The sequence below is a fragment of the Taeniopygia guttata genome, chromosome 6 (genome assembly GCF_048771995.1).
Source record: "Taeniopygia guttata chromosome 6, bTaeGut7.mat, whole genome shotgun sequence".
NCBI classification, from domain to species: domain Eukaryota; kingdom Metazoa; phylum Chordata; class Aves; order Passeriformes; family Estrildidae; genus Taeniopygia; species Taeniopygia guttata.
This window is the reverse complement of record NC_133031.1, coordinates 29,311,843-29,336,778: the sequence shown is the minus strand read 5'-3', so window position 1 is coordinate 29,336,778 and position 24,936 is coordinate 29,311,843. Positions and strand designations below refer to the sequence as shown.

The 24,936-nt window shown below is 42.7% G+C and overlaps 1 protein-coding gene across 2 annotated transcripts in view; it reads left to right on the top strand.

The window, feature by feature from the left end:
* The first annotated feature begins 482 nt into the window (after positions 1–482).
* Positions 483–24,936, top strand: part of ABLIM1 (actin binding LIM protein 1) — a 190,992-nt gene continuing 166,538 nt past the window's right edge. Inside the window, exon 1 of one of the 2 annotated variants that reach the window (XM_072931284.1) lies at positions 483–504. Coding sequence is in view for 1 of the 2 variants with exons in the window: in XM_072931287.1 (XP_072787388.1) it covers positions 1,693–1,705 (13 nt within the window). In the remaining variant the exon portion in view is untranslated. Of the gene's footprint in view, positions 505–1,170; positions 1,706–24,936 lie in introns of those variants that run through there. The other variant, XM_072931287.1, reaches the window with a different exon arrangement.

The window sequence follows — 24,936 nt, the reverse complement described above, 5'->3', positions numbered from 1 at the left end:
CATAAATTTTTAGAGAGAGAAGAAAAACTTTAGATTTATTTTATTCCTGCTGCCAGATTCAGAAACATTTGCAAGGGGGAAGAAAACAGAATTATATAAGGAATATGATTGAATTGAAATGTATTGCACACCGAGGTAATCCATGGCAAACAGGGCTGGATGTGGCTAAAAGTCTTTGCAGCATGTGAGCATGAGCACAAATTCAGGCAAACACATGTGCCAATTCATTTTTTTGTGCCTGAATTCCCTGATGAGGAGACATGTGAGTGCTGCCCATCCTGCTGCCGCTTCCATGCTTTCCTACACAAATGTCTTCCCTACTCGGCTGGCATGGGGGGGAAGGTGAGCAGTGCCAGAGGCTGGACCTGGCACAGCAGAGGCACTGGCTGGGCTGCACTTGCATTCAGCAGTGAGAAACCATGCTACAGCTCCTAGCAGCTTCCATTCCTGACCTGTGGCCATGTGATCATGCAATCTTTACCACCTCTCTCAGATATGATTCTGGTAATTGTGGGGTTTTTTTGATAGAAAAATTGTGTAGGCTTCTTGCTAGTATGAAGATGTGTAGTGCATGGTAGATCAGAGTGGAGGAGTGTGATTCAGTCTTTCCTGTCATTCAGTTTGCATGTTGGCTCCTTGTAGAACATCACAGATTGGGCTTTCTGGTTCTGAGTTCATAGTTGCCCATTCTGAAATTGATAAAAGTCTGCTCTAATGTTTTAACTGCACTATTCTGATGTGGTCTTCTAGCCTGTCATTCTTGACAAACTAGATTGTTGATTTGCTTAACTCTTGCCACCATCTAATAATCTGGTGGTGTAGGGGTGTTCTTTTTTGTGTGGCATGTGAATATTTGGCTTCACTAGGCTGGAGGCTGGGTAAAGGTGTCCACCAGACACTGATCTTGTTTTCCTGGCGCGTTGCATTTGGTCGCTTGCTACTTTTATTAAGGTGCCAGGAAGAAGCCGAGTGCTCTTTTCTGTGTGTTAACGCCATGTTGCTTTGCAGAAATTCTGTGTTTATATACAATTTACATACAGTTACGCAGGTACGTCTTTGCTATTCGGTGCGTGAATTTCAAGTCGCACCAGACTTCAGCGCCAGGTCCCGAACGAGCAGAGCCGCTGCCGCACGGCGCTGCCAGTGACTCCGGGAGCAGACACGCCTATCCAGCGCTCCGAGGAGCTGGAGCTCTGCCTCGGCGTTCGTGGCTTTTGCCGGCGGCGCGGCTGTCCCCGACTGTCGCCCTCTGCGGCACCGCGCCCCGCACCTCGCCCCGCCGCCCCCGAGCGCCGCTCCCCGCGCGGTCACCGCGCCCGGCAGCGGCTGCGGCCGCCGGCGCTGCCCCGCCCCGCTCCGCTCCGCGCCGGCACACGCACAGGCAGATCCACACACACACACACACACACACAGAGACACGCACAGCCCCGCACCGCGGGGGCAGAGCCGGGCAGGGCAGGGCAGGGCACGCACGGAGCGCGGCGGCGGCGCGGACCCGCCCGCCCCGGCCCGGCCCAGCAGCGGCCGCCGCCCCCCGCATCGGCCGCCGCGGCGCGGAGGGCGCAGGGCGGTGCGGCCGTGCCGCCGCCGCAACAGCAGCAGCAGCAGCAGCAGCAGCAGCAGCAGCAGCAGCAGCAGCAGCAGCAGCAGCAGCAGCAGCAGTTCCGCGGCTGCCGAGCCCCAGCCTGAGCCATGTCCGCCAGAGGTGGGTTCTCCGCCGCGCCGGGGCAGCGCCGGGCTCGCTGACCTTGCCGCCCGGCCGCGCTGCGCTGCTCCGCACCCCGAGGCTGCGCCGGCGATTTCGGGGCGGGGGGCGGCCAGGGGATGATCCCCCGCCGGCCGTCGCCCGCCCGGTACCGTTCCGCAGCGGGGCCGTGCGGGGCTGGATGCCGCAGAGCATCCTCCGGGGCCGGGCAGCCGCCGCACCTGCCGGGGGCGCGGGGATCCCGTTCCGCCTTGCCCGGCGCCCGGGGGCGGCTGTAGGGGCGCGGGGATGCGCGGCTCGGTGGGCGTTCAGTGCCGGTGGGAATGTGTGGATGTGTGCAGGGAAAGGAGCACAGTGGTGAGGGTGGGCGCGGGGTCAGACCTCGGCGAGTGCTGCTGCTCGGGGAACAGTGGTGGGTTGGAGCTGATGGGCGCACTGAGGCATCCGGCTTGTCCTGTCATTGCTAACGCAAGTGCTCCTGGTAGGGTGTGGTGGTGAACCCAGTCGTCGGTTTGTACCTCTGATGGACATTTGCATCTGGCTTGAAATTAACGTTTTGAGTTTTACTTCAGATTTGCATTTTTTTACATTATGGCTTAAACTTGAATAGCCTTTGTCTTTTGCGTGCATTTGTGTGTAAATTCTGGCTGTGGTGTGTTTGCCCATTCTGGGCTGGAGATGAGCTGATCAGCCTCATTGATTGCAGATCTCATTTTGTCTCAAAGTTATGCTTCCAATATCAGAAACTGGCACAGGTGTGGCACCAAACTGATGCTTTAGGGTTTTTATTATACGTAGTACAAATTAAAGGACTGGAGACATAAAGTTAAGCATTTTCCGAATGTTATCATAACAAAGCAGAAATACTTGTAAGCATCTCCTGAAGACAGACAATTATCTTCACAATAATGACAAGTGAAACCACTCCCTGGCTATCTCTGACTTGAAACAAATACTTTATAAAAATTATATATTACAAATTGACAAACCTCTGAATGTAAGGATGCATCTTATTTGTTCATACCTCGATCTCTCTGCATCTTCATGAATACTGCTCAGCATGGACCAGTTCTTTCATCTGCTTGGGTTGCTGTTGACATCCAAAAGAGCTTCATGCACACTGAAGGCATCGTGTGACTCCTAAAAGGTTGTCGACATTTTGTGGCTATGACCATACTCCTAAAGCATCACACCCATTTTAGATATAAATAATAAATGGTGTTAGAGTGGCATAATTCTTCGTGGAACAGAAGATTTCTTGCTTTAGGGAGAAATGGACTATATTGGTCTCCAAAGAATCCATTTCTGGAAGAACACTAAGTCTGTGGGCATCAGTGCTGTGCTAAGGCTGCATTAGTACTTGTGGGGAACGCTCAGCAAAGCTTTATAACCTGGAGCAGATTTGTTATTGAAGGGGTGCCTGGATATGAAAAAGTGACATAAAAACTTTGCAATTTCAGCTTTGCAGATGACTCAGAAAAACTGAACCATACAGAATGGGAAGCCAGGGAACATTTCTACTGCCCATATTTCCCTTTCCTCTCCCCCACTGTCCCTCTTTCCCATTCATCTGCACAGCACATGATGTTTGATGCCTGCTTAATTCTACTGGAGAGCTGCCTAGAGAAGGAAAGTGAATTTTTTCTCAGTCCCTCTCGTGCCATCTAGTTTTTTCAAAGTAATTAATTGGAGAGAGAGACAAAAAGTAAGACAGTCCATAGGTCTTTAGGGAAGTAGTGAATATGATTCATGAAACAGATGAAGATATTAATTTCTATCAATATATCCCTTTAAAGTTAAACAAGTGGATTTATGTGGAAAATACGTGAGTCTAGGTAAATAAATAGATTTATTCAGTGCTGACTAAAGGCTATTTGTGTATGAAACATTATAGACCATTGCCATTGTTAATAATTTTAAAACCTACTGCTGTTGAAAGTCAACACAGAAACTTACTTTTACATATTTAAGTGTATGACAGGTCTTCATGAGGTTACTCAGGAGACTGTAGCACAAGTAAGAAGTGAATGTTTATGGGGTTAGGGCTTTGTTTAAATGCCAGATAGGGACCCTGTGCTTCATGAAGGCAGATTACCTTATGCATATGCAGTCATATTAAAACCACGGTATCATTATGGTCTGCAAGCTCAGCGAATATTGATTGTTAATATTTTATGTGGTGTTAGATGTCCAAAGGTGATCATTATTATTCTGAATGCATCAAGCACTTGGAGCTGTCTGCCTGTTGATTATATACCAAGCATAACTAGCATAGCAAAAGGGTTAAACATTCACCTGTGACATTTTTCTTACTAAACTGTTGAGAATATTCAAGGGGTAGTAAAAAACCTCATTATCAGTATTCAATCTGTGCAGCTCTCTATTCATCTATTTTGCTCCAGGAGGCAGCATGGTGTAGTGAACTGACTGCAACAGATGACAAAAGAAACTCCCGAAATCCAGCAGTACCTCATGACTTTTGGACCATTCCTTTTAACTCTCCTGCTCTAGTTCCTTGTTGTTATTTAACCAAAACTACCCTTATAGTAACTGTAATTCTGACGCATGATAAATCAATACATAAATTATAACTAAAAATAGAAATTCATATAATTTTGCCTTAAACAGAACTCTGGATTAAGAAATTTTATGCTTCCCTACTTGTACAAAGGAAATAATGGTAGCTAAGTTTTTCAGAGGGGCTGCTGTGGGGACTAATGTCTTACCTGTGCCTTTGAGATGAATTTCCTGAAACCTTCCTTTTTTCCTTCCACTCTTCACAGACCTTGTGGTTGCAGTCCTGCACACCTGTCTCTCACCTATTGTTGTTATGTAAATGGAAGGTCTCTAGCACTCTTCCACCACTTTCCTTGTAGTATGGCTTTAGCAGATGTGTTGACCAAATGCCAGATGAAGCAGCACAGACAAATATTCCCAGAAGCTTTAACAAATAATCGTTTTGGAAATCTTGTGACTGAACAAAGCTGACACAAACTTTGAAAAATCACTTTTCTCTTCCCTGTCAAGTTGGAGTCCTTCCCAGGGCACTTTCATGTCCTGCTCTACAGCCTGTTGGGATCAGTGGAGGGCTGCCATTGACGTCAGTCAGGCTTTTTAGCTTTGCAGTTTGCAAAAGGCTTAATATTCTACTTTCAGCTGTTGTTAAGGAGTTGCTGTTAGGACTCATACATGAGTGAATTTGGGTGTTGGAGTAAGCCTTATAGATTGTTGCTTACCTAAGGGCTTGTTTGCAAAGAACTGTAAATTCCCTGGATGAAAGACATTTTTCTAAAGCCAAGTATAACTGTGACCTACTTGTGCATGTTATCTCACACTGCTTAAAAACTGTCAAAACGACTTGTTATCATGAAGGTCTAAGTTAATGGAAAAATGGCTATTTTTAACTATTATAATCTTCAGTTATGCTAGAGTAATCAGGCACAAATGGGAGTGTTTGGTGTGATCAAATACAAAAATCTTTGCTAATTTTTTCCCCAAATGTTGAAACAATTAGCAGAAGATGTACTTAATCCAGTAGCATCTACTTCAGGAAAATGAAGACCTGTGAAACGGGATGTTTATCAAGACTGGTGTGGGTTTTTTTTGTGAAAAAGTAACTGAATTTTGACAAAAGCTAGTGTTGAAGAAATATTATAGCTGTCCAGTTTTAACAAGCTGGAGTCTGCTACCCTGATGCTGCTAATGTGGGTATTGTAGAGAAGGCAGGTGCGGTTTTTAGCCTGCTCAACAGTCAAAGAAGTAGAGTTGTTTAATTTAAGAATTTATTTTATACTACAATTCTTGTCTTTTCCTACATGATTTTTAAACAAATGTAGATCAAAGACTTCTCATTTCAGACAAATAAATCACCATGACAGTAGTGAGAGAGAGTCCTACTTTACAGGTGAGACAAGTCCTGGGCTTTTTTTTTTTTTTTTTCTTTTCTCTGAGTCTGAGGGTCAGGTTAGAACAGGGGAATTTCTGCCTTCTGGGCCTCTTCTCAGACTCCTCATTTGTTCTTACACAAGTTGATAATAGAGTTATGAGAAACTTCAACTCATTATGTTGTGCTCTGGTAGCAGTTCTTTCTTCCTGGACACTGCACTTTTCTTGGTTGATCTACTCACAGCTGGGAACTTCTATGTGAAGAAATAATCATTTTTTCAATGAGAATTTTGCATACTAAATTTTGATTTCTTACCATCAACAGTCTTTATTCTTCTTTTCCAAATCTTCTCATTCTCCTCAGATGTCTGTAGACATGGCTGCTGTTGCTGGCAGCAATGGTTTTGATTGAAGTCTTTGCTTAAAAACTTGCTGCTGGGAGCTTCTGGTCAATGTTTTATCATGGTCTGTGATTTTCAGGGTAATACAGCTGTTATCTAAAGGAACTAGCCACTGAAGAGGTGGCTGCTGTATCCTTTTCTGAAAGCTAGTGCTGTGTTTTTCTACTTGTTGTCAGAGGTATTTTTTTCAGGCATGTCATGATGTCCCTAATTTGTGATGTGACTATTTCACGGCTGTTACCAAACGCTCTCAGGCTGAGTGACTTGGGGCAGTGTGAGCTGGCTGGACACTTCCTTCATTTCAGAAGCATTTTAGCATGCTTATGGTAGTTAAGTATTGTAGTTTCAATGCTTCCAGTGCTAGTGATTTTCCCCATTTTCCTTGCTTGCAGGCTCCATAGCCTGAAGGAACATGTTTTTGGCAGGCTCTGGGGCTCTGCAGCCCTACCTGAGGCAGGCTGTGTCTGCAGTCCTGCCAACCCAGCTGTGCAGGGCAGAATTTGGAACTGGCTCTGAGAGCTTTTCTCTCCTCAGCTTTTGCCCTGAATTTCTTCTGTGCTGACTTCAAGCTGTTATTTAATCCTGTCTGCACTTTCTCTTTATTTCTTCTAAATACATGTAATGATTTATGCTTTTTGCACTACTGATTTTAGGGTCTGAGCCTCAATTTAATGGCTTGAATAGCTCAGAATCAGCGCCTGGATTGTCAAATCACTGAAAGCAGTGTGTGTCTGTACATGAGAACCAGTAGCTGCACCCAAGTCTTTAGGCCTGGTAGAGCTTTTGTTTCAGTGGGAAAGAGGAATATTTTACAGAGGTATCAGATTTAACAGCAATATATCTTTTAAGCTCTTTTTAAGGTTTGATGCCTGGTCCCATTCTTTTTCCCCTCAACAAAGCTTAGTCTGTGCTTTGAGATTAATGAAAATTAGTCCTGAATGCATGGAAAAAGTTGCATAGACTAATGGCAACAACAAGAGGAAACTGGGACAATGAGGTAGAGTCTATTTTAGATGCATGGTTTTGAAAGGAATTGCAAAGAAGGAAAATAAGCATCAGCTTATGGAAGGAAAAGCAGCAAAATTGTTCTTAGTGGAGAACACCAGGACCTCATGCATTTCACAGTCTCTGAAAACAAGAAGGGGATTTCTATTTTTTCTTTTAATAGGTTTGAATTGAATATTACAGATTATTTTTTATTCTAATCTGTTAGTAATTGAAGAAAGCCACACATGGTTAGTTCATATGACTGGGGTGGTATTTCTTAGTTTTGCAGTGCTAAGGCAGAGTCACACTGTGGAAAGCAGACTTTTGCCTGTGAGTTCTGATACCAGCAAGTAGCCTTTATTTTTTTTTTTTTACTACATACTGTTTAGGCAAAAGTATCTTTATAATTAAGTGTTGTTCTTCATTAAAACCTAAAGAAAACTCCTAAACATGATACAGCAATAGCAGAGAAAAACTGTGAGACATGCATTTTTTTTTAAATTCTCAGCCTTTATTATGTCATGTTTTCAGAAATAAAATTTCAGAATCACACATCCAAATAAGAGTCCCATATGTTGTAGAGAGAAATCCTTAGTTTGTAAACAAGGTTGGGCCAGACAGGCCTCAAAAAAGTACACCAGTGTGATGGGGCTGTTTTACATCCTGCTTTTTCTATTTGCAATCCAGAATTTAATCCAGAATTAGGGCTTTGGCGATTCATTTTGCTCCATGTAACTGATGAAATGCAGCCACATCCACAGTGTAGTGCCTGCTGTTCACATGCACGTATTTGAGTTAAAGTGCAGAGCTTTAGTGAGAGCTGAATGGGAGCTACCTCTGACTACCTGCCCAAGTTCTTGTGTGGGTTCTGCAGCCTGTGGTGGCTTCTGTGCTGCTGCAAAGCTTGTTGTGGCCAGCTTACATATCCTTGGGGTTATTTCTTCATGAATAGAAAAGATCATATGCACTTCACGTTGAAAACTATTACTCTGCTCCTCTGAATGCCACATTTTGAAGTGGAAGGAGGATCTAGTCTCATAATTGTAAAAAAGATTGGTGTGTGAAAAAAGTGTGATGAGCCAGAGTGTTTTGTGGCACCAGTATGTTCTCTGCCTGCAGAGAGGAGGCTGCTGGCATTTTCCTGCTGTGCTGGTGGGATTGCAGGGAGAAGTGCATGGAGAGATGCCTGCTCTGTGCAGCTGTGACTGAGGGCACTCTGAACAGCGGCGTGAAATAGGGAACATCGAGAAGGTGATGTTCTCAAAGGTGAGCAAAAAGTGCTTTTATCCCCTGTGGTGTACTTGCAGTTTCATCTAGAGGCTGATACAAGAAAACCAGTCCCAGCCAGCCAGCAAATTGTGAGGTTCAGACTCTCTAAAGCCTTTAGACCTGTGCTTAGCTCTCTTTGGAGCATGCTGACGACTGCAGTACGTGCTACTGTTCATTGATGAAGGCAACAGCGTATTTTTCTATTTCTTACAGACTTTTTTCCTGATAACCTATTGCCATGGCACTAAGAAATGTTCCTTTTGGAGGTCAGTCAGAGGGGTGGTCATAGCACAGAGGGTTCTACAGGGAGGGCATGATAAGATGTTCTGTTTTACTGCATCCTTACTAATAAATATATTTTATTCTGTTTCTGGAATGGCAAAACAGGTCATATGTGTTGTTGCAGAGATGGACACATTTTAATAAAAAGTGTGAAGCTGAAGCAGTTTTGGTAACATTTTTTTAGTAGTTGCCATTCCCTTTGCTGTAACTGGTATCTCAACTTAATAAATGGGCTCTCATTTCATCTATTCCTCCAGTGTAAGTCTTATACAAGTAAGGACTGTGAGATTTCACTCAATGAAAGGATTCTGCTTTAATTACTGTTATTATAAATCTGATTTTGTTTCTATTATATCAGGCTCGTATGAGGCATCTTTGATCAACAGAGAAGTCAGCAAAACTGCTGTTCAAATTACAGTTTCCTTTTAACTTGTGATGAAAGCTTTCAGTTTATTTTTGGCATTAGCAAGTCTGGGAGACAACCAGGTTATATAAGAGCTGAAACCTAGTTAATGATAAAGAAACATAGCTAAAAGCCTGTAATAACAACAAGTCTGAAAAAGATGTTCCAGCTCTCACTCTTGGCCCTGCATACAGAACCTGTAAAACAATTTATGGCAAAGTAATGGCTTTCTCTGGTGTCCTGGGATGCTGCTTCTCCTAATCAACACCTGTGGGAGAGCTGACTACCAGAAGGACTGTGAAAGATGAATGAAACTCATAGAATTAGGGTGTAAAAGAAGAGATGAATTTAAGGCTGGCTGTGTCACTGAAGATAACAGTAAACACCTTGTTCAATGGAACAGGAACACAGTTGAACCTGTGGTAAACAGTGTGGAAATCAATGGTTTTCTCAGAATGTTAACCATTATTTTTCTTGACTGAAAGCACACTCAAGTGAAACTCAAATCTAAGCACCTTTACAATTAAGTTTAGTTGCAAAACGAATTGTGCTGAGTATTATCCATGTAGCAATATTTTCTGCCTGCTAATTAAAGCCAACACAATGTGAGTATCCTGATTTCTCTATCTGGGATGTTCCTTATCCCAGCTGGAGGGGGGTGGACAGGCTGTGCCAAGGTGTGTGTGAATGCCTCTGTCCCACAAGAGGGGATCTCCAGATGTCTTGAGTGGTTTATAATGAGCAGAGATGTAAAACCTGTTACCTCTCACAGGAAGTATGACTAGCCTTACTTTCCTAATCTTAGTTTCACCTCTTCTGATGAATGTCTTCTGTATATGAATGTAGATGCACAAGACACCATTTAAATGTTTCTATGGCCTTCTGCTGCTGCTGCTGTATAAATTTCTCTTTTATTGTCCTCATAAGCCAATAAAATAAATGAATGATAATCCAATCCATTAAAAACTTGTGGCATATGTAAATAAAAGCAAAACTTGTTGCAAGAAGACTGTATTGTTATATAAAAATGTGGTTATCCAAAACTGTTTATTCTACTTTATGAGCCGGAGATAATCCCAAAATTATTCAGTCCAGACTTTGATCTGAGGAAGAATAATAAAACTTTGATCATTGTTGAATTGGCAGCTGCTATAAAAAGCCTATGTTATATTTCTCTCTTAGTAACACTAGCTAAATCCAAAATCACTGATAAAAGATTTTGATGATTGCAGCTTAAGGATGCTTTCGGACTTGACCTGAAGTAATCTCTGTCCAAAAATGTCTATAAATAGTTTTTTCTATTTTCTGTTTCCAGATGTTTTAATATTTGGGATGAATGAGAAAACTATTTTGTGTACTTAGATGTGCAGTGCACATTTGGAGTCTCATGTTTCAAAGAAAAAGGTTCTGGTTAACCAATTATGTTCATGTATTATTTGATTAATTTGCAACAAATTCCAGTACCGATGTCTTTATTTTTATCTTTCTGAAAATGCCATTGAAATTTTTTAACTTGCCGTTGTCTGTGACTGTATTATAGTGGCCACAGTGATACTATATTTGTTTTCATGCTTGCAACATAGTAAATATTTTCCTACATGTTTATGCAGGAAACAGCACTTGTGATGCCCTTGCCTTAGAGCTGCAGCTGGAAAGGGCAAAATCTTCTAGCTTTATTATTTTAAAAGTTGTAGGAGAATGTAAAAAAAAAACCAAAAAACAAAAAACAAAAAAACCCCAAAAAAGACATCTAGCATTTTTTATTGTATGTCAAGCTTTATTTTTTATTGTATGTCGGGATTTTTGAATTTTTGAATATTTGGAATTAGAGGTGATAGCAAAGCTTGCAGACTTTCTTTGGAACTTTTGAATTTCTACCGCAATAGATTCAATAAGGAAAATGGCTGAAAACTTAAACTCAAATAGCATTTTTTTAATGATTTTAGGTTTTTAAACATATTTTTTATTATTTTTATTATTTCCAGATACAGCATGACCTCAGTCCATTTTTCAAATCGGTGTGGCAGGGGTGTAGAGAGGTTCCTGTAGCATTTGCCCAAGTGTTTCAGGAGTCAAGGGGCATGAAAGGGCTGCATCTTGCTCTTCCTCCTGCCAGGCTGGCCTGGCACTGTGCATTTGGCTTGTTCTGTACAGCTTGTGGTGGTACAAAAGTTCAGCAGGGCAAGAGCCAACCTTTCCCTTCCTTTGAGTTTTCCTGCTGACTGGCTCCCTGCTTGACGCAGGTACTCTGCAGATCTGAGGTTTTTTTTAGGAACACTGGTCTTGTGGTTTGGCCAAGAAATCCTGTTGAGTTAAAAATGTTCAAAATTTAGGTTTGGGAGACTTTGTGTGACTTCTCACAATAGCAATCTTCCCCTTTTTCTCTTGTCCTCTGCTGATAGCATCTGTGGATACCGGGAGTCCTCATTTTTCCTTTCTGCAAGGCACAGGCCAAGCAGACCAGTACTGTGAGATGCATTTTATTCTCTGTCCATTGTTGCCACTCCATATTTATCAAAAGCAAAAAGACTGCGTGCCTGAAGGGGGATTAAGAATCCTACCATCTTGCTATTTATGATGCTCAGGAGGTATTTTTAGTAAAGGTTGTTGGTGCTGCAGCCCAGGGGAATGGCTGGGAGAGGAGAGGGTGGGTCAGGAGCAGGCAGGCAGAGCTAAGGGGTGACCTCAGCAGGGAAGGGGTGACCCAGCAGAGATCCCCTTGGTGGCTGTGTGCATGTGCAGGGACAGTGCACATGCAGCCCCAGGGGCAGGCTGTGTGAGAACAGCTAAAGAAACTGGAACCACCTGTGCAGCCATTTGAAGGAAGGGAGGAGATTCGTTCATGCTCTCTTACAAACCATTTCTCTTCCTGAAAGATTAGTGGAGTTACATGAAATGTTTTTTCTGTGATACTCGGCTTCCATAGCTGAACCTTTCCTCCAAATTTACAGAGCCAGTGAGATCTGTATGTTGCTATTAGATTATGGCTCAGTTTTCCAAGGAAACAGATCAAGATTGAGCCTTCTACCCTTACTAAGTTTGCTTCCTACCCTTTCCTCTGGAAGAAAAAGCCATCTAGCATTTTTTACTATATGTCGGGCTTTTTGAATTTTTTAATATTTGGAATTAGAGGTGACAGTAAAGCTTGCAGACTTTCTTTGGAACTTTTGAATTTCTACCCCAATATATTCAATAAGGAAAATGGCTGAAAATTTAAACTCAAATGGCAGTTGATTTTAGGCCTCCTCTGGAGGCTAAGAAGCCATGAGAGCAGTGGATGAAGGAGATCTCATGAGCTGTGGAGAGTGGAAGAGCTCACCTGAGAATGGTGAGCAAAATAAACATATTTAAGGCAAGAGAGTGTGTGTGCAAATCCTTCTTTAAGCTGGTACAGAAGCAGAACTGAAACAGACAGAATGGCCCTGAATCTAAAAAAGATTAAAAGAAATGGAAATAGAGAACATTTAGAGAGTTACAGAAAGGAGTTGTAAGGGCTCTGGTGTAAAAACGACACCAAACACAATTTATTTCTTTATTTTTTGGGCCTCCCAAGTAGCCCAGTGGTCTGTCAAGGGGAGTGTGTGCTGGAGCAACTGTCCTTGGAATTGCTGCAAATATTTTAGTGATCTTCTGAAGGGAGTGGAGGGAAGTATTGGAATGTAATAGCCTGAGGTAAGATTCTCTGCTGCCTAAAACCTCTGAACGCTTCACAGACTGATCTAGGAGCTGGTGCTCTGCCAGATGCTATTTTTAAGCAATTAGGTTTATGAAGTTATGCTTCTCTAGCAGTATCACACGAGCATAGGTCCTGGAAAGGGAGTGGGGAGCACGTGTGCAAGCATATGACTTTTGGGGGGAAAAACATAAAACTAAGTTAGGTGCCACGTTTCCATGTTTCCTAACAAAGGACTAATCTTAAGTGAGACTCAACAGCTCCAGATCTGGTGTGTTTCTGTCCTCCTGAATTATAGAGTCTACTTAAAAGTAGGATCTTCTTGAATTTTAATACATACCTAATTTTTTCCTACTAATGCTTTCATTGCACTGCAAGTTGTTGTTTCAGGCAGAAGTATGAGGAGTTTTCCTAGGGCAATGAGGAAAGCCCATGAGCTGAGGCATGTAAAGAAATTAGAAAATATGCCAACAGATGCTAACTCAGCAGATGTTAACAGATGTTAACCCAGTGTTAACTCATCAGGAATGGGTAAATTACTATGTACTTTGGATTTCTGACTTGTCTAAAGGCACCCACACCTGCAGGCAAAACTGATCAAAAGTGTTGCCATGAGTGTAACAGTAGTTTTTCTGTTTACAAAATATACTTCATGTAAATGAAATTGGGGAGGCAGAAAAAATAGCAGAAAGAGAAAATAAAGTCCGCAGGAATCACTGCTGCTGCCTAAACACAAGTAATGTTATTAACAATTCCAAATTTAACAGTTGTATACAGAATCTGTCTTCCTTCATGCTGGCTGGAAAGCTCAGTTTACTTTGTGTGTTCTCATTTTCTGATTTCCAGCAATAAATGTTATTTGTCTGAGATTTTTCCAAATTCTAGGATAAAAAGTAATGTTTTGGCACCACCATGGGAGAGCATTTCTGCGTTTATAGTTCATGTTACTATGCCTACTCAGAATTTCTTTAAAGTATGGAGTCCTTAGGAAAACATAAATTGATGTTTCTTTCCCTGATTGAATTCCAGAAACAATACTCATCATGGACTGAAATAGTTTTTGGACTCTATTAAGTTTGATTTTCTGCCCCACCCTCCTTAATTTCTGTAATGCAAAATAATCCAGTAGGAAATCTTTAATTCATCTTTTCATTCTGTCCAGCATTAATTACCACCGGTATTTATGGGTTTTGTAACATTCTGTTCCTAAGAGTTGGTCTTGGGACAACTACAAATGTTTGGTATCAAATTCATTTTCCACTAGGAACTGGAAGTTAAAAAATTTTCTAAAATGGTTTTTTTCCCATTCTGAAAATGTCCAGCAGTACTGTGCTTACATTTGAACATATTCTGCAGTATCAGAGGGTGAGGCAGACACAGCAATTTGATTTTTCCTAAGTGGTACAAAAAATAATAAGCATGTCTTTTATTTCTGATCTGTTTATTGCCAGAATGACTGTTTAGAAACTGCAATGCTTATTTTAAAGGTAAAGAATATATTGGCAAAAAGTAATTTTTGGTGGTGGAACTCTTGGAAGACAAGCTGTATTCTCTTTGGTTGTGTAAATCTGAAGTAACTGTGGAGGCCAACAGAACAATTCCAGATTTGTGCCAGTCAGAGAGAGGAATTGGTCAGATCTTTGGTGTGGTATGAAGCAGAGGAAGATAAGGAGCATAGGACTGGTTGTAGGGACAGTTGCCTGCAGGCAGGACGAGGCACACAGCCTTTTTAAGGCCATTTCATCATTTGCAGTTTGTAATTGCTGTGGTTTAACCCCAGCTCATCCCCACTCAGCCACTCCCTCGCTGCCTTCCGAGTGGGATGGGAAGAGAGTCGGAAGAGAGAGAGTGAGAAAACTTGTGGGTTGAGATAAAGACAGTTTAGTAGGGAAAGCAAAAGCCACGCACACAAGTGAAGCAAATCAAGGAATTATTCAGTGTTTTCCCTGGGCAGGCAGGTGTTCAGCCATCCCCAGGGAAGCAGGGTTCTGTCATGCACAGTGGGGATTTGGGAAGGCATCCCACCACCACGCCAAGCATCTGCCCCCACCTTCTTCTTCCCTTGGCTTTCTGTGCTGAGCATGATGGGCTCAGCTGTCCTGGCTGTGTCCCCTCCCAGCTCCTTGTGCACCCCCTGGCTGCTCACTGGTGGGGTGGGGTGAGGAGCAGAAAGGGCTTTGACTCTGTATGGGCACTGCTCAGCAATAATTAAAACATCTCTTTGTTATCAACGCTGCTTCCAGGCCAAATCCAAAGGATGGTCTCCTGCTGGATACCTTGAGGAAATGAAATCTACCCCAGCCAAACCCAGCACCCTGTTACTACACAGGTTCTGTGCTAGGGGACATGCAGTTTTCTTTAGGTGTGTTCAGTCTGAACCTCTGTTTTGGAGGCTTCAAAACAAGGGGAGTTTGCACATTCATTATATATATGTGAGCAGAACAGAAAGCCTCAGGGATGTATAGTTATTACAAAATTCAGCTGATATTGAAGGTAGTTATACTGTGGCATGTTTAAAGTAATGTTAATTGTATGCAGTGATTCATAAGCTACATGAAGCTGAATAAGCATTCCCCTGTTTGAAAGGACGACAGTGGGCATTGTGATCTTTGGGGAATCATTCATCCTGGCAGTTACAGGAGTCTAGGTAAAAATCTGTATTTCATATAGAATCTGCTTTATCTGATCTAGGACATGATGTCCTAGAAGGAAGGTGTGAAAATTACTTTAAGCTGTTTCTGGAGTGTTATGACTGATGTCAGATGTAGGTTAGTGCAGAGAAGAGAACTTGTATAAAATTTGGAAATTGATCCTACTCTTAATGAGTTCCATTTCTGTATATTAATCAAAATATTGCTGTCCCTTCCTCCCTCTCTCCTTTCCTCTCTCCAGGCTAAACACTGCATTGAACTGAGTAGCTCCAATGGATTCTCTTTCCATCCTGGCATACTGGAGAACTGCTAAAACCACGAGGAACTCCCCAAATTGTATAGAGATGCTTTTATCCAGTTGACTAAACCACAGGCAACCCCTTTTTTGTGTAGTGCATATTTGGCTTTGTAGCCATGCCTTATTTTCTTTGAAGAACATGGAGTATCTGAATATTGTTGTTATTTAGGTTTAATGCGTCTTTGGAATTGCTCGTGTGCCAGTAGGAGCATGGAGGTCTTACCCCTAATCTAGAGCATGGTGGCTTTTTGTCTTAGAGGACATAAACACTGTCAGCAGGGTGAAGAGAGCTGAGATGCTGTTCAGTAGCCAGGAGCAGGGACTTATTGCAGGTTTTCATGACCTTTGCATCTTTTCATTACCTTTTACAAGGTAAATACCTTGAGCTACAAAACAGAGGACAGCACATTGCATTAGGTTTTCAAATGCTGAATTCATGATCCCTCTTTGATTTCTTCTGTATGTGTATATATTTTTTTCCAGCAGAGATTTGGCAATCGCTGTTTTTCAATGTCTTTGACGTTTGGCCATCTGGAGCTGAGCAGAGCTTTAGTCACACACGTTAGCTGTGTGAAGTGGAGCAATGTAGCATCCAGGGGACAGATCCAGCTCTAAAGTCAGCACAGTGGAATTAGCAAAGTTACATTAGGGTTGCACTGGGTCAGTCAGGTGGCTGTCTGCTATTCAAGTTACTGAGAAATGCCTTGGTGTTTTTTCAGCCCTGAGGGAGCTTGATGTGAAGATGCCTGGATGCCTGGGTTAAATTGCTGCACACCAGTCATATAATTTCCAGTTTTGTTTCTATCCTGGTTAAACCAAATAATAAGTATTTCTCTCTTGGTAATGCTCTGTAGGGCACTTGGGACCTGCAAATGGCTCAGAGCTAGTGCTGACAGAGCCTGTATATTTAGGCATCATTTAGGGTACATGTTATTCCCCAGATACCTCTCCAAGCACTGTGTTCCTGTAGCTCTCTGCCCCAGCTTTTCCAGAAGGGATGGCTCCAAAATCAGAAGTTAGTGAATACAGTGGTTTTAGGTGGTTGGTTGATTCACTGTTGGCTTGTGAGTTGACTTTGTGTTCTGACTACAGAGAGTGGCATTAGATATATTGGACAAATCTCCTTGTGTACCAATACCCTTTTTTTCCTTGGAAATGAGGCTGTCAACACACTTCAGGACAAAGATGTGTATTCCACAACATTATTGTTGGTGAGATTTCCTCCTTTGATGACTGTGATGTCCAACTTTTCTCTGGATCACATGAACAGCCCATAAGTGCTTTTTGTACCTCCTGGAGCAAGGCAGCGATGGGCTTGTGTCTGCAATCTGCTGCCTCCAGAGAATCTTGTATTCTTCATTTTGAGTTGGGCTGAGCCATTTGAGCTCAATGCTGTGTTTCAGTTGTATCTCCATATATGCACAGCATTACTTTCACAGTGCTTTACCTCTACTAAGTTGTCCCCATGAGTGTTTTGATAGAGCCAGAAAGAGACTGTCGGGGTTCCTTGAAGACAGAGTCTGATTAGGAGACTGGGAATGGTGCCATTACAGGAGTGTGAGCTGCATTTCTGTTGCTGAAGTCCAGGAATGCAGGAATCAAAGCCTTCTGTTGCTGCTGTCTACACATCAGGGGTGTGATTGTAACTTGCCATATGTCACATGACATAACACCTTTAATTGGGATAGTTTGGGGAACAGTACAGGGCAGTCACAGTGGCTTGATGGCCAGCAAAGAGCCTGTGTATTCTGGTGGCTAGGCTGAGCTGAAATCCCAATCATCATGACTGAACTGCTGTTATTTCCCAGGCTCCATAGGGGTTTGGATATGGCTACTTCTGCCGTGGGTATGCCTTTGATACGGTTTTAGACAAGCCCCTGAGACTGATTTCAGAATTCCTCTATCCTTCTTGGTTGCATTCTTGCAAATTGCTGCCCAGTGTGCTGTCCAACCTGTCACTGAACATTTTCTCCATGTGTGGCATAGCTGTACAGAATGAAAACCAGCAGGGTTATAAATGTATATAGTGTCAGGTGTTACCTCAATTTTGTTAACACATAGTTTAGCTAACACCTGGTGACTTTCTTGCCTCTTGGCCTTTTGGTTTCCCTGCTGAAGACAGCTGCTCACAAACAGCTGGGTTGGTCCATTTGACAGAGCTTTGATGATTAATGATTTTAATGCACAATACAGTAAAGGAACATTGTTAAATCAGTGTTCCCTCATTTGGTGACCAGATTCTTTAATAATTAAAATTATTGCCCATTGTGGTTTTCTGCCTTTCCTGATGTCCAAAAGAGCCATTCTTGACTTGACACAGGTGCTTCTATTACTGTGCAGATGATCTGAGGGCTGAGTTTTAACACTGCCATATGGTGGGGTCAGGAGCTGCAAAACAACTTCGCTTTTCAGCTGCTCTGAGAAATGTTCAGGGACATTGCAGAAGCTGCTCTGCAAAGTCACCTCCCTGGTATTTCCAGGATTTTCAGATTTGCTGTGGGAGAAATGTTAAGAAGTGCAAATTATGGGAGGTGAAGAATTCCAGAGGTAGTTCACATACAAAATCAATAAGAAAACATAGTGACACCTGTCCTATTGTTAGAGAAATCCATTGTCAAGTATCTGGTCAGCAGGCATTTCCTGAGGCTTACATGTACTATCACAAATGGTATTGTCAGACTGGGTAATGGCAAATGCCCTGGAATCAGGAAGTCGGGGAATGAAAATAATTTGAGACAGCAGTCATGGAACACATTTTGAGCATGGCCTCTCCCCATCACAGCCATCTGTTGTCACCTGTAAGTTGGCCTTTTCCTTTGAGTGTGAAGAGTCAAGCCTGTCCAGTGAACAGAACTGCCTGCAGAGGATGTGGCACAAATGAGGTGGCTCAAGGCCTTGTCTGGCAACATTTACTCTCATGGTTTAAATTCATACTGGAGCTTGCTGTGTGAATTCTTGAATCACTAGATTTTTGGGATAAGTGAACCTGAATTTGTGTTTTACTAAAAGCAAGTATGTAATTTAAAATAAATAAGTCTTCGCAGCGAGTCGCTGAGAGTGTGTTTAATGGCATTCAGAGTGCCACAGTTAGGAAGTTTGTCTGTGTTGCCACTGATGCCAGTCAGAGCTGACCCAGCTCTGTGATGCTCCACTGCTTAGTACAGGCCAGCTCAGCCTTTCCTCGGTGCTGCAGCTTCTCTCCTGCTCTGGGGCTCAACATTCCAGGTCCCAGTGGTTTGCATGGTCCAAGAGGGCAGGTGCAGGCCAGGGCATGGGAGACGGTATACAAGAAGAGGCTGGTGTATCCAAGGAGGGCAGAAAGTACAGCTGATAGCATAACCTAGAAATGCTGTGTTGTTCCTTCTCTGTCCTTTAGTGCAGCACACTAAGCGTGTCTCCCATTACCTAATCCAGAATAGTGTGGTCTTATTTGTATAAGAAGAATGTTAATGATCTTTTTAACAGGCTTAAGTAGGATTGAAGTGTCATACAGATGTGGGCTGATCCTTTGCATGGGACTGTAGTCAGTTTTTTATCCAAACACATAGGTAGTCTTTTTGCTCAGTTGTAGATAGGTATAAAAACCTACACTTCTGAATTAGAAATACAAATTCTTTTAAGTCCACTTAGTATCCTAGGGAATGTTACAGTAACTCAAATACACTTTCCTGAAAAGATACAACAGATATTTAACCACAGCATTTCATTATATAAGTCTATTTATATTGAAGTGTCATGTGGTTATAGGGAAAAAGAGATTTTATTTTTTCTTTGAACACAGTAAGTCAAAATACAAAATTGAGTTTTCCACATTTACTGTTTTAAATGGAGACATAATTAGGAAAATCTCTGTGAAAGTATTTTTACTTTTATCCACCCAGTCACAAATTGATATAACAGATGATCAACTTGGAGGAAAAGAACCTGCTAAGGATAACTTACAACCAGAGATTTGCATGGAGGCTACGTTAGGGAGCAAAATAGAGCAGGTTTAAAGCTGTGTTTGGATGACCTTCAAATCCCATCTGCAGCTTCAAATTTCAAATGTCAGCTGCAAGTAGATCATTGCACCAGAAACACTTAGGCAATAAAAGATCAAGGATGTCCTCTCTTTGCATTTGTTTCAGAGGAGAGAGAACTGTGTTGCCCCATTAGGAGCTGCTGTCTGTGGGCAGACTGATGTCTCTGGGAGGAACTGGGAAATCTTGCACACGGGGTCAGTGCATCAAGGCTGGGAATGGGAATATCTCCACTAGATAAAAATATTAAAATCCATTATGTTAATATAACTGCTTCAGTCTGGTGCTTGGGTTGTGAATATCCACAGCTCAGAGCCATGAAGTTTTAGAGAGGGCAGAAGAAAGCCAAAACTGCACTGGGGTAAAGCTAAGTATAGTCAGACAGCTTTATGGCTTCTTGCCTCTTGAACTGCAGAACTCACCAGGATAAAATCCAAAGGGCAGGCTGAAGGGAGAAATCTGCCCCAATTGCTGTTTCAGTTGTGCACTTTCCTCTTGTGCTTTCATTGCTTACATGAAAGAAATGGGGATAAAGGGGAAGCATAATCGAGGCACTGTTACTTCAGAAGCAAAACCTTAGGTCAGAGGTTTCTGCTGGCCAGAATGATCCTGGAGTCTAGTGAAAACAAACTGAGCCTTAGCTGCCTCCAAGAGGCATTTGGCAGAACTGAAGGGTGGCTCAGAGAAGAAGAAGCTGCTCTGAAGTGCCATAAAAACTTCAGAAGCTTTTAATTGTTAGGACTGATGTCATTCAAGCCTGATTCCCACTGGAACTTCCTCTGTGTTAATTATGGTCCTCAGGATGATAACTTGGCAAATGCAGCTGCAGTGTTGCTGTTGCATCAGTTTATTAATCATCCAGGTTGGATTGGAAAGATGTGTTGCTTTACTCTCATTATAAACATCTGTAGAGAAATGGAAAGGTTTTGAGGACTGAAAAGTCCTTTCCAGCTGTTTCACAGTGTGAGGGCTGCTGGATCCTCAGACTCATCTGCATGTCTTATGTGTCCATGTTTTCAAAGGCATTGTGGTGCTTGTTTCCAAAAAAGAAACATGAAAAGCATCAAACTGCAAAAGCAGGTCATCTTTGTCTCATTGGTACAGTTATAGGAAAATGTCTTATGAATTAAATTAATACAGCTTTAATAAACTTTTTAAATAACTTGCACAGGTGAAGCAGACAGATTCTTTTAGGAAGAAATTGAAAATACCCAGATGGCTTTCTTAGGCAAATGTAAGGGGATTATTTCTGGGTTTGAGACTAGTTTGCACACTCTGGTGATGCTGATTTCATTGTAGGTCATTAGTCTTTCCTTAGTGCCTCTTGCTGAGCTGCTGCTTGAAGCCATGCAGATACCTGAAATACAGCTCTTAGGATTCCCTAGCAAAGCCTCAGCTATGAGAAGCTGGCCTTTGGAGTGACCTCTGTCAGTTCACCCCTGCAGTGATCTGACTGTCAGAACTCTCCCCCAGCCAAAACCAGCACCCTGCCTCTTTATCTGCTCCTGTTAATCATAGGGAATATTTATGGACTTTGCTGTCTGAAGCTGCAGAAGCTGAACGTTATTTCAGCTACACTTTGAAAGCCAGTGAGGTGACATGTATTTATTTACATTGCTGAACTGGGTCACTCGTTTTCTTTGTGTGATTTGCTTCTGGACATGCTTGGGAGCAGAAGAGACACTTTTCTAACACCATTATTTGGTTGTTTAGGCAGATAAAAGCCTCAAGCTGTTATGTGTAATGTGCCTCACAGATCCACATGGTGACGTTTTAAGGCAAAAATAACTTCTAGAAATATCAATAGAGGTGAGACATTATTTTTGAGCTTGTAAATTAAACTAACTGCACTAAAGACATGATCTTTGTATGTGGTGACAGGAAACAGTGATAAATATGCTGACAAATTTGTAGGGATAAGGATACCTTACAATTTTGTGATTATGTTCTTTCTCATTCGTTAATTAACTAATTTCCAGGGAATTCTTGTGGAGAGGGGAGAGCTGTGTTTTATTAGTAGGGCACTGCAGAATCTGGTTTGTGTCCAGTGATTTTTCATGACAGGCTTGTGGCTAAAATTGCTGTCTGCATTGTCTGGGAGCACACCTGAGTCTGGAATGACCTTCCTGGTCTGATGTGGGAAAAGCTCTGGAAGTGCCCTGTGCTTGGAATATTCCCCAAGATGTACTTAATCATGCTACAGATGGCGTGCATTTGAGGTAAAAAATAAAAAGTGACCTGGCCTCCTGCCTTGTAGGGTGCTGTGATATCTGCTAGAAGGGCCCTGGTGTCTCTTGTTGCAAACCCAGTAATATTTGTAGATCTTACTAAGTCCAGAATTCCAAAAAGATGGTGATACATTTCCTGAGCCCCTCCTAATCCAGAGCTATCTTCATTTGCAGCTGTATTGCTTTAGATATGTCTTTCCTTCTAAGCAGTAATTTCACTTTATTATTATGAACATGATCAAGGTCAAGAGATTATTAAAAAAAAAAAAAGAATTTCCAAGCCATTGTCCTTTCCTTGACACTAACCTGATCCATGAAGGCAGTGGTTTTCTCAGTACTGCCCTTTTTGGCTTGTTTGGTTGCATCCACTCTAGGCCCCATGCAGTGAAATTGTGCTTTATGCCTGAAGGAACCCTGACTCACAAGGTCATGGGGACTTTGTGGATGATACGTGAGAGAGAACTTGCCCAGCAGGTGAAGACACTGAAGGCTCACAGTGTGAAAATGCTGCCCAGATGCTTCCTTTGCAGCCAGCCCACCTCAAGAGCCTGTCTGGCTGTGCTCTGTGGTAGTGCTTTGTCTGAGCAGAGCGTGGGACCACTGGCCATGGCCAAAAATGTGCCAACCTTGCCTTGATCCTTACAATTGTTTTTGGTTTTTTTTTTTTTTTTCCCACTTGCTGTAGAGTGATGGTGAGAATTAAACATAAAATGCTTTTCCCTTTGCTCCTTGTTTTAATCTTTTACTATAGACTGCTATATGGTATGTTCTTATTCCCTGCATTAAAGTCTGAAAACGTCAGTTGCTGAAGGGAGAAATAGCTTTAGTCATGAAACTGATAATTGCAGGCTTCGTTAAAGATCTGGATTTTGATTACCAGAACTATACTTAACATGAAAAGTTTGCCATGTGAATTTAAGAACTCATTACAGAAAATTGGGGAAGAATAATAACTTTTTGGTAATGTGGTAAGATTTCATTTTGAGGAAGGAAAAAAAGGTGATAAAAAGTTTCATTATCCTAAAAGGTATATTACAAGGCTGATAAATTGTCTATGCATAGCTTTTAATGTTAATTGGAGAGAAAGCTTTAATGATTTAGTGTGGAGATACTTATCTTTTGTGCAAGTACTGATAGATAAGGTGAATCTTGCTCTAAAAAAAGCCTTTATATTATTAGATTTGCACTGGGAAGCCCAGGAAGGCTGGGGTGAATGATGGCCATTGTACCAAGCACCATTTACACACTGAAAAATCGGTGCCTGCAGCCTTGCTAACCTAAATAGACAGCAGAAACAGAGAAACAGTTTGTAGCCTTTATTTCTTTACTTACTTATTAATAAAGCAAGCTATATAAAGCCTTTTTGCTAATTTGGGCCCCAAGAGGTTGTTGTAAAGGATGTGCACTGGCAGGCAAATTGCCAAGGGTTCATCAGAGAAGCACAAACACAGTCCATCAAATGGATTAACCATGACATATATTATAGGTACATGTAAGATGTTTGAAAGTGAGTGACAGACTCTGAATCAAGTTAATAAAATTCACTTTGCATGGCAGAGTAGTTGGCTCTTTGTTGCAGCTAAATGGAGCTGTGCATATTTCAGGGGGTGCTTTAAATCAGAGGTATGTGCAGCTTTTTAAATAAATTTCTTTGGTTTATTCAGATCACAAGGTTGAAATAAAACTGCACTTTGCCTGATTGTAGATCGAATGTTCCTGCTGATCTTTTGTGAAACAGCCAGAATCACTTAGACCATCAGTATCTATCGATCTATTGATCTGTCTGTATTTTCCTCAAAAACTCAAAGTAGAACTGATGTATGGAGGCCATTTGCCATCCTCAGGTGGTGGCCACAATTTTAGGTGAATTCTGAGTGTAAGTACTGAGTCTGTCAGATCTTAAATACGACTTGGCCGCCAGCAGAACGGGTCTGGGCAGGTACCTCTGAACAGAGAGTGCCACAAACCAGCTCCTCTGGTCCTCGGGCACAACTGCTGATGGGCCTGGGGCAAAAGTCACGCTGGCATTCACAGAACCGTGGAATGTGAGGTGGGAATTACCTCTAAGATCATCAACACAGCACTGCCAAGCCCATCACTAAACTGCGTCCTCAAGTACCACGGATTTTAAATCCCTCCAGCGATGGTGACTCCACCACTGCCGTGGGCAGCCTATTCGAGTGTTTGACAATCCTTTCAGTGAGGAAATCGTGCCTAATATCCAATCTAAACCTCCACCGCTGCCTCTTGAGGCCATTCCCTCTCCGTCCCGCGGTCCTGTGGATTGTTCCTGGAGGAACAGAGGAGCCCGACCCGCCTGGCTGCCCCTCCTGCGGGGAGCTGCGGAGCCACCGGGTCCTGCTGAGCCTCGCCGGCTCCGTGCTCGGCCCCTCCAGCTCCATCCCTGCTCCTCCCCAGCCTCGGGCCCCTTTCGCAGCCCCGTTCTCGCTGCTGGGTCCCGGTGGGATGGGATGGGATGCTGGGATGCTCCCGCAGGGACCGGGCAGGAGCCGCGCCCTGCCCGGCAAACGGGGACGGGAGGTTCGGGGTTCCCGGAGCTCCGGGCACTGCACCGCCCCGGAGCGTCTGCTCCTCTCCAGCCATCCCCACCCGTGTTCTCTGTACTGCCTCGGAACCTCAGCTCCTCTCCAGCCATCCCCACCCGTGTTCTCTGCACAGCCCCGGAGCCTCCGCTCCCCTCCATCCATCCCCTCTCGTCTTCCGTCCCAAACCCAGCACTGCTGCCACAAGGCTCGCAGGTTTCTGTTGCCCTTCATCTTGCACGTCCCTCTTTGGCAGAACCTCTTGTATTTCCCTTCAATTCCCTGTTCACCTGTAATTTTCCCATCATCTCCAAATACACTCATAGTTTCCTTTGTGGCATCACATAAAATGTTATTAACAAACTGCATGTACTGAATTTTCCTCACCTAAAATTAATTTTCTAAAAGGATATAGGGCTACAATCTATTTTTAATATTTTTTTTCCAAAAAGATTCTACATTTAGATCTGAAGCCCGGGTTTAGAATTGTTTGAATCTCTGTTTTCTGTTAAGAATAACCAGTTGTTTTTTCTCGCATATTCTTATGATATGCCTCTTACTGAATAGATTATTAATGTGTTTTTTTTCTTAA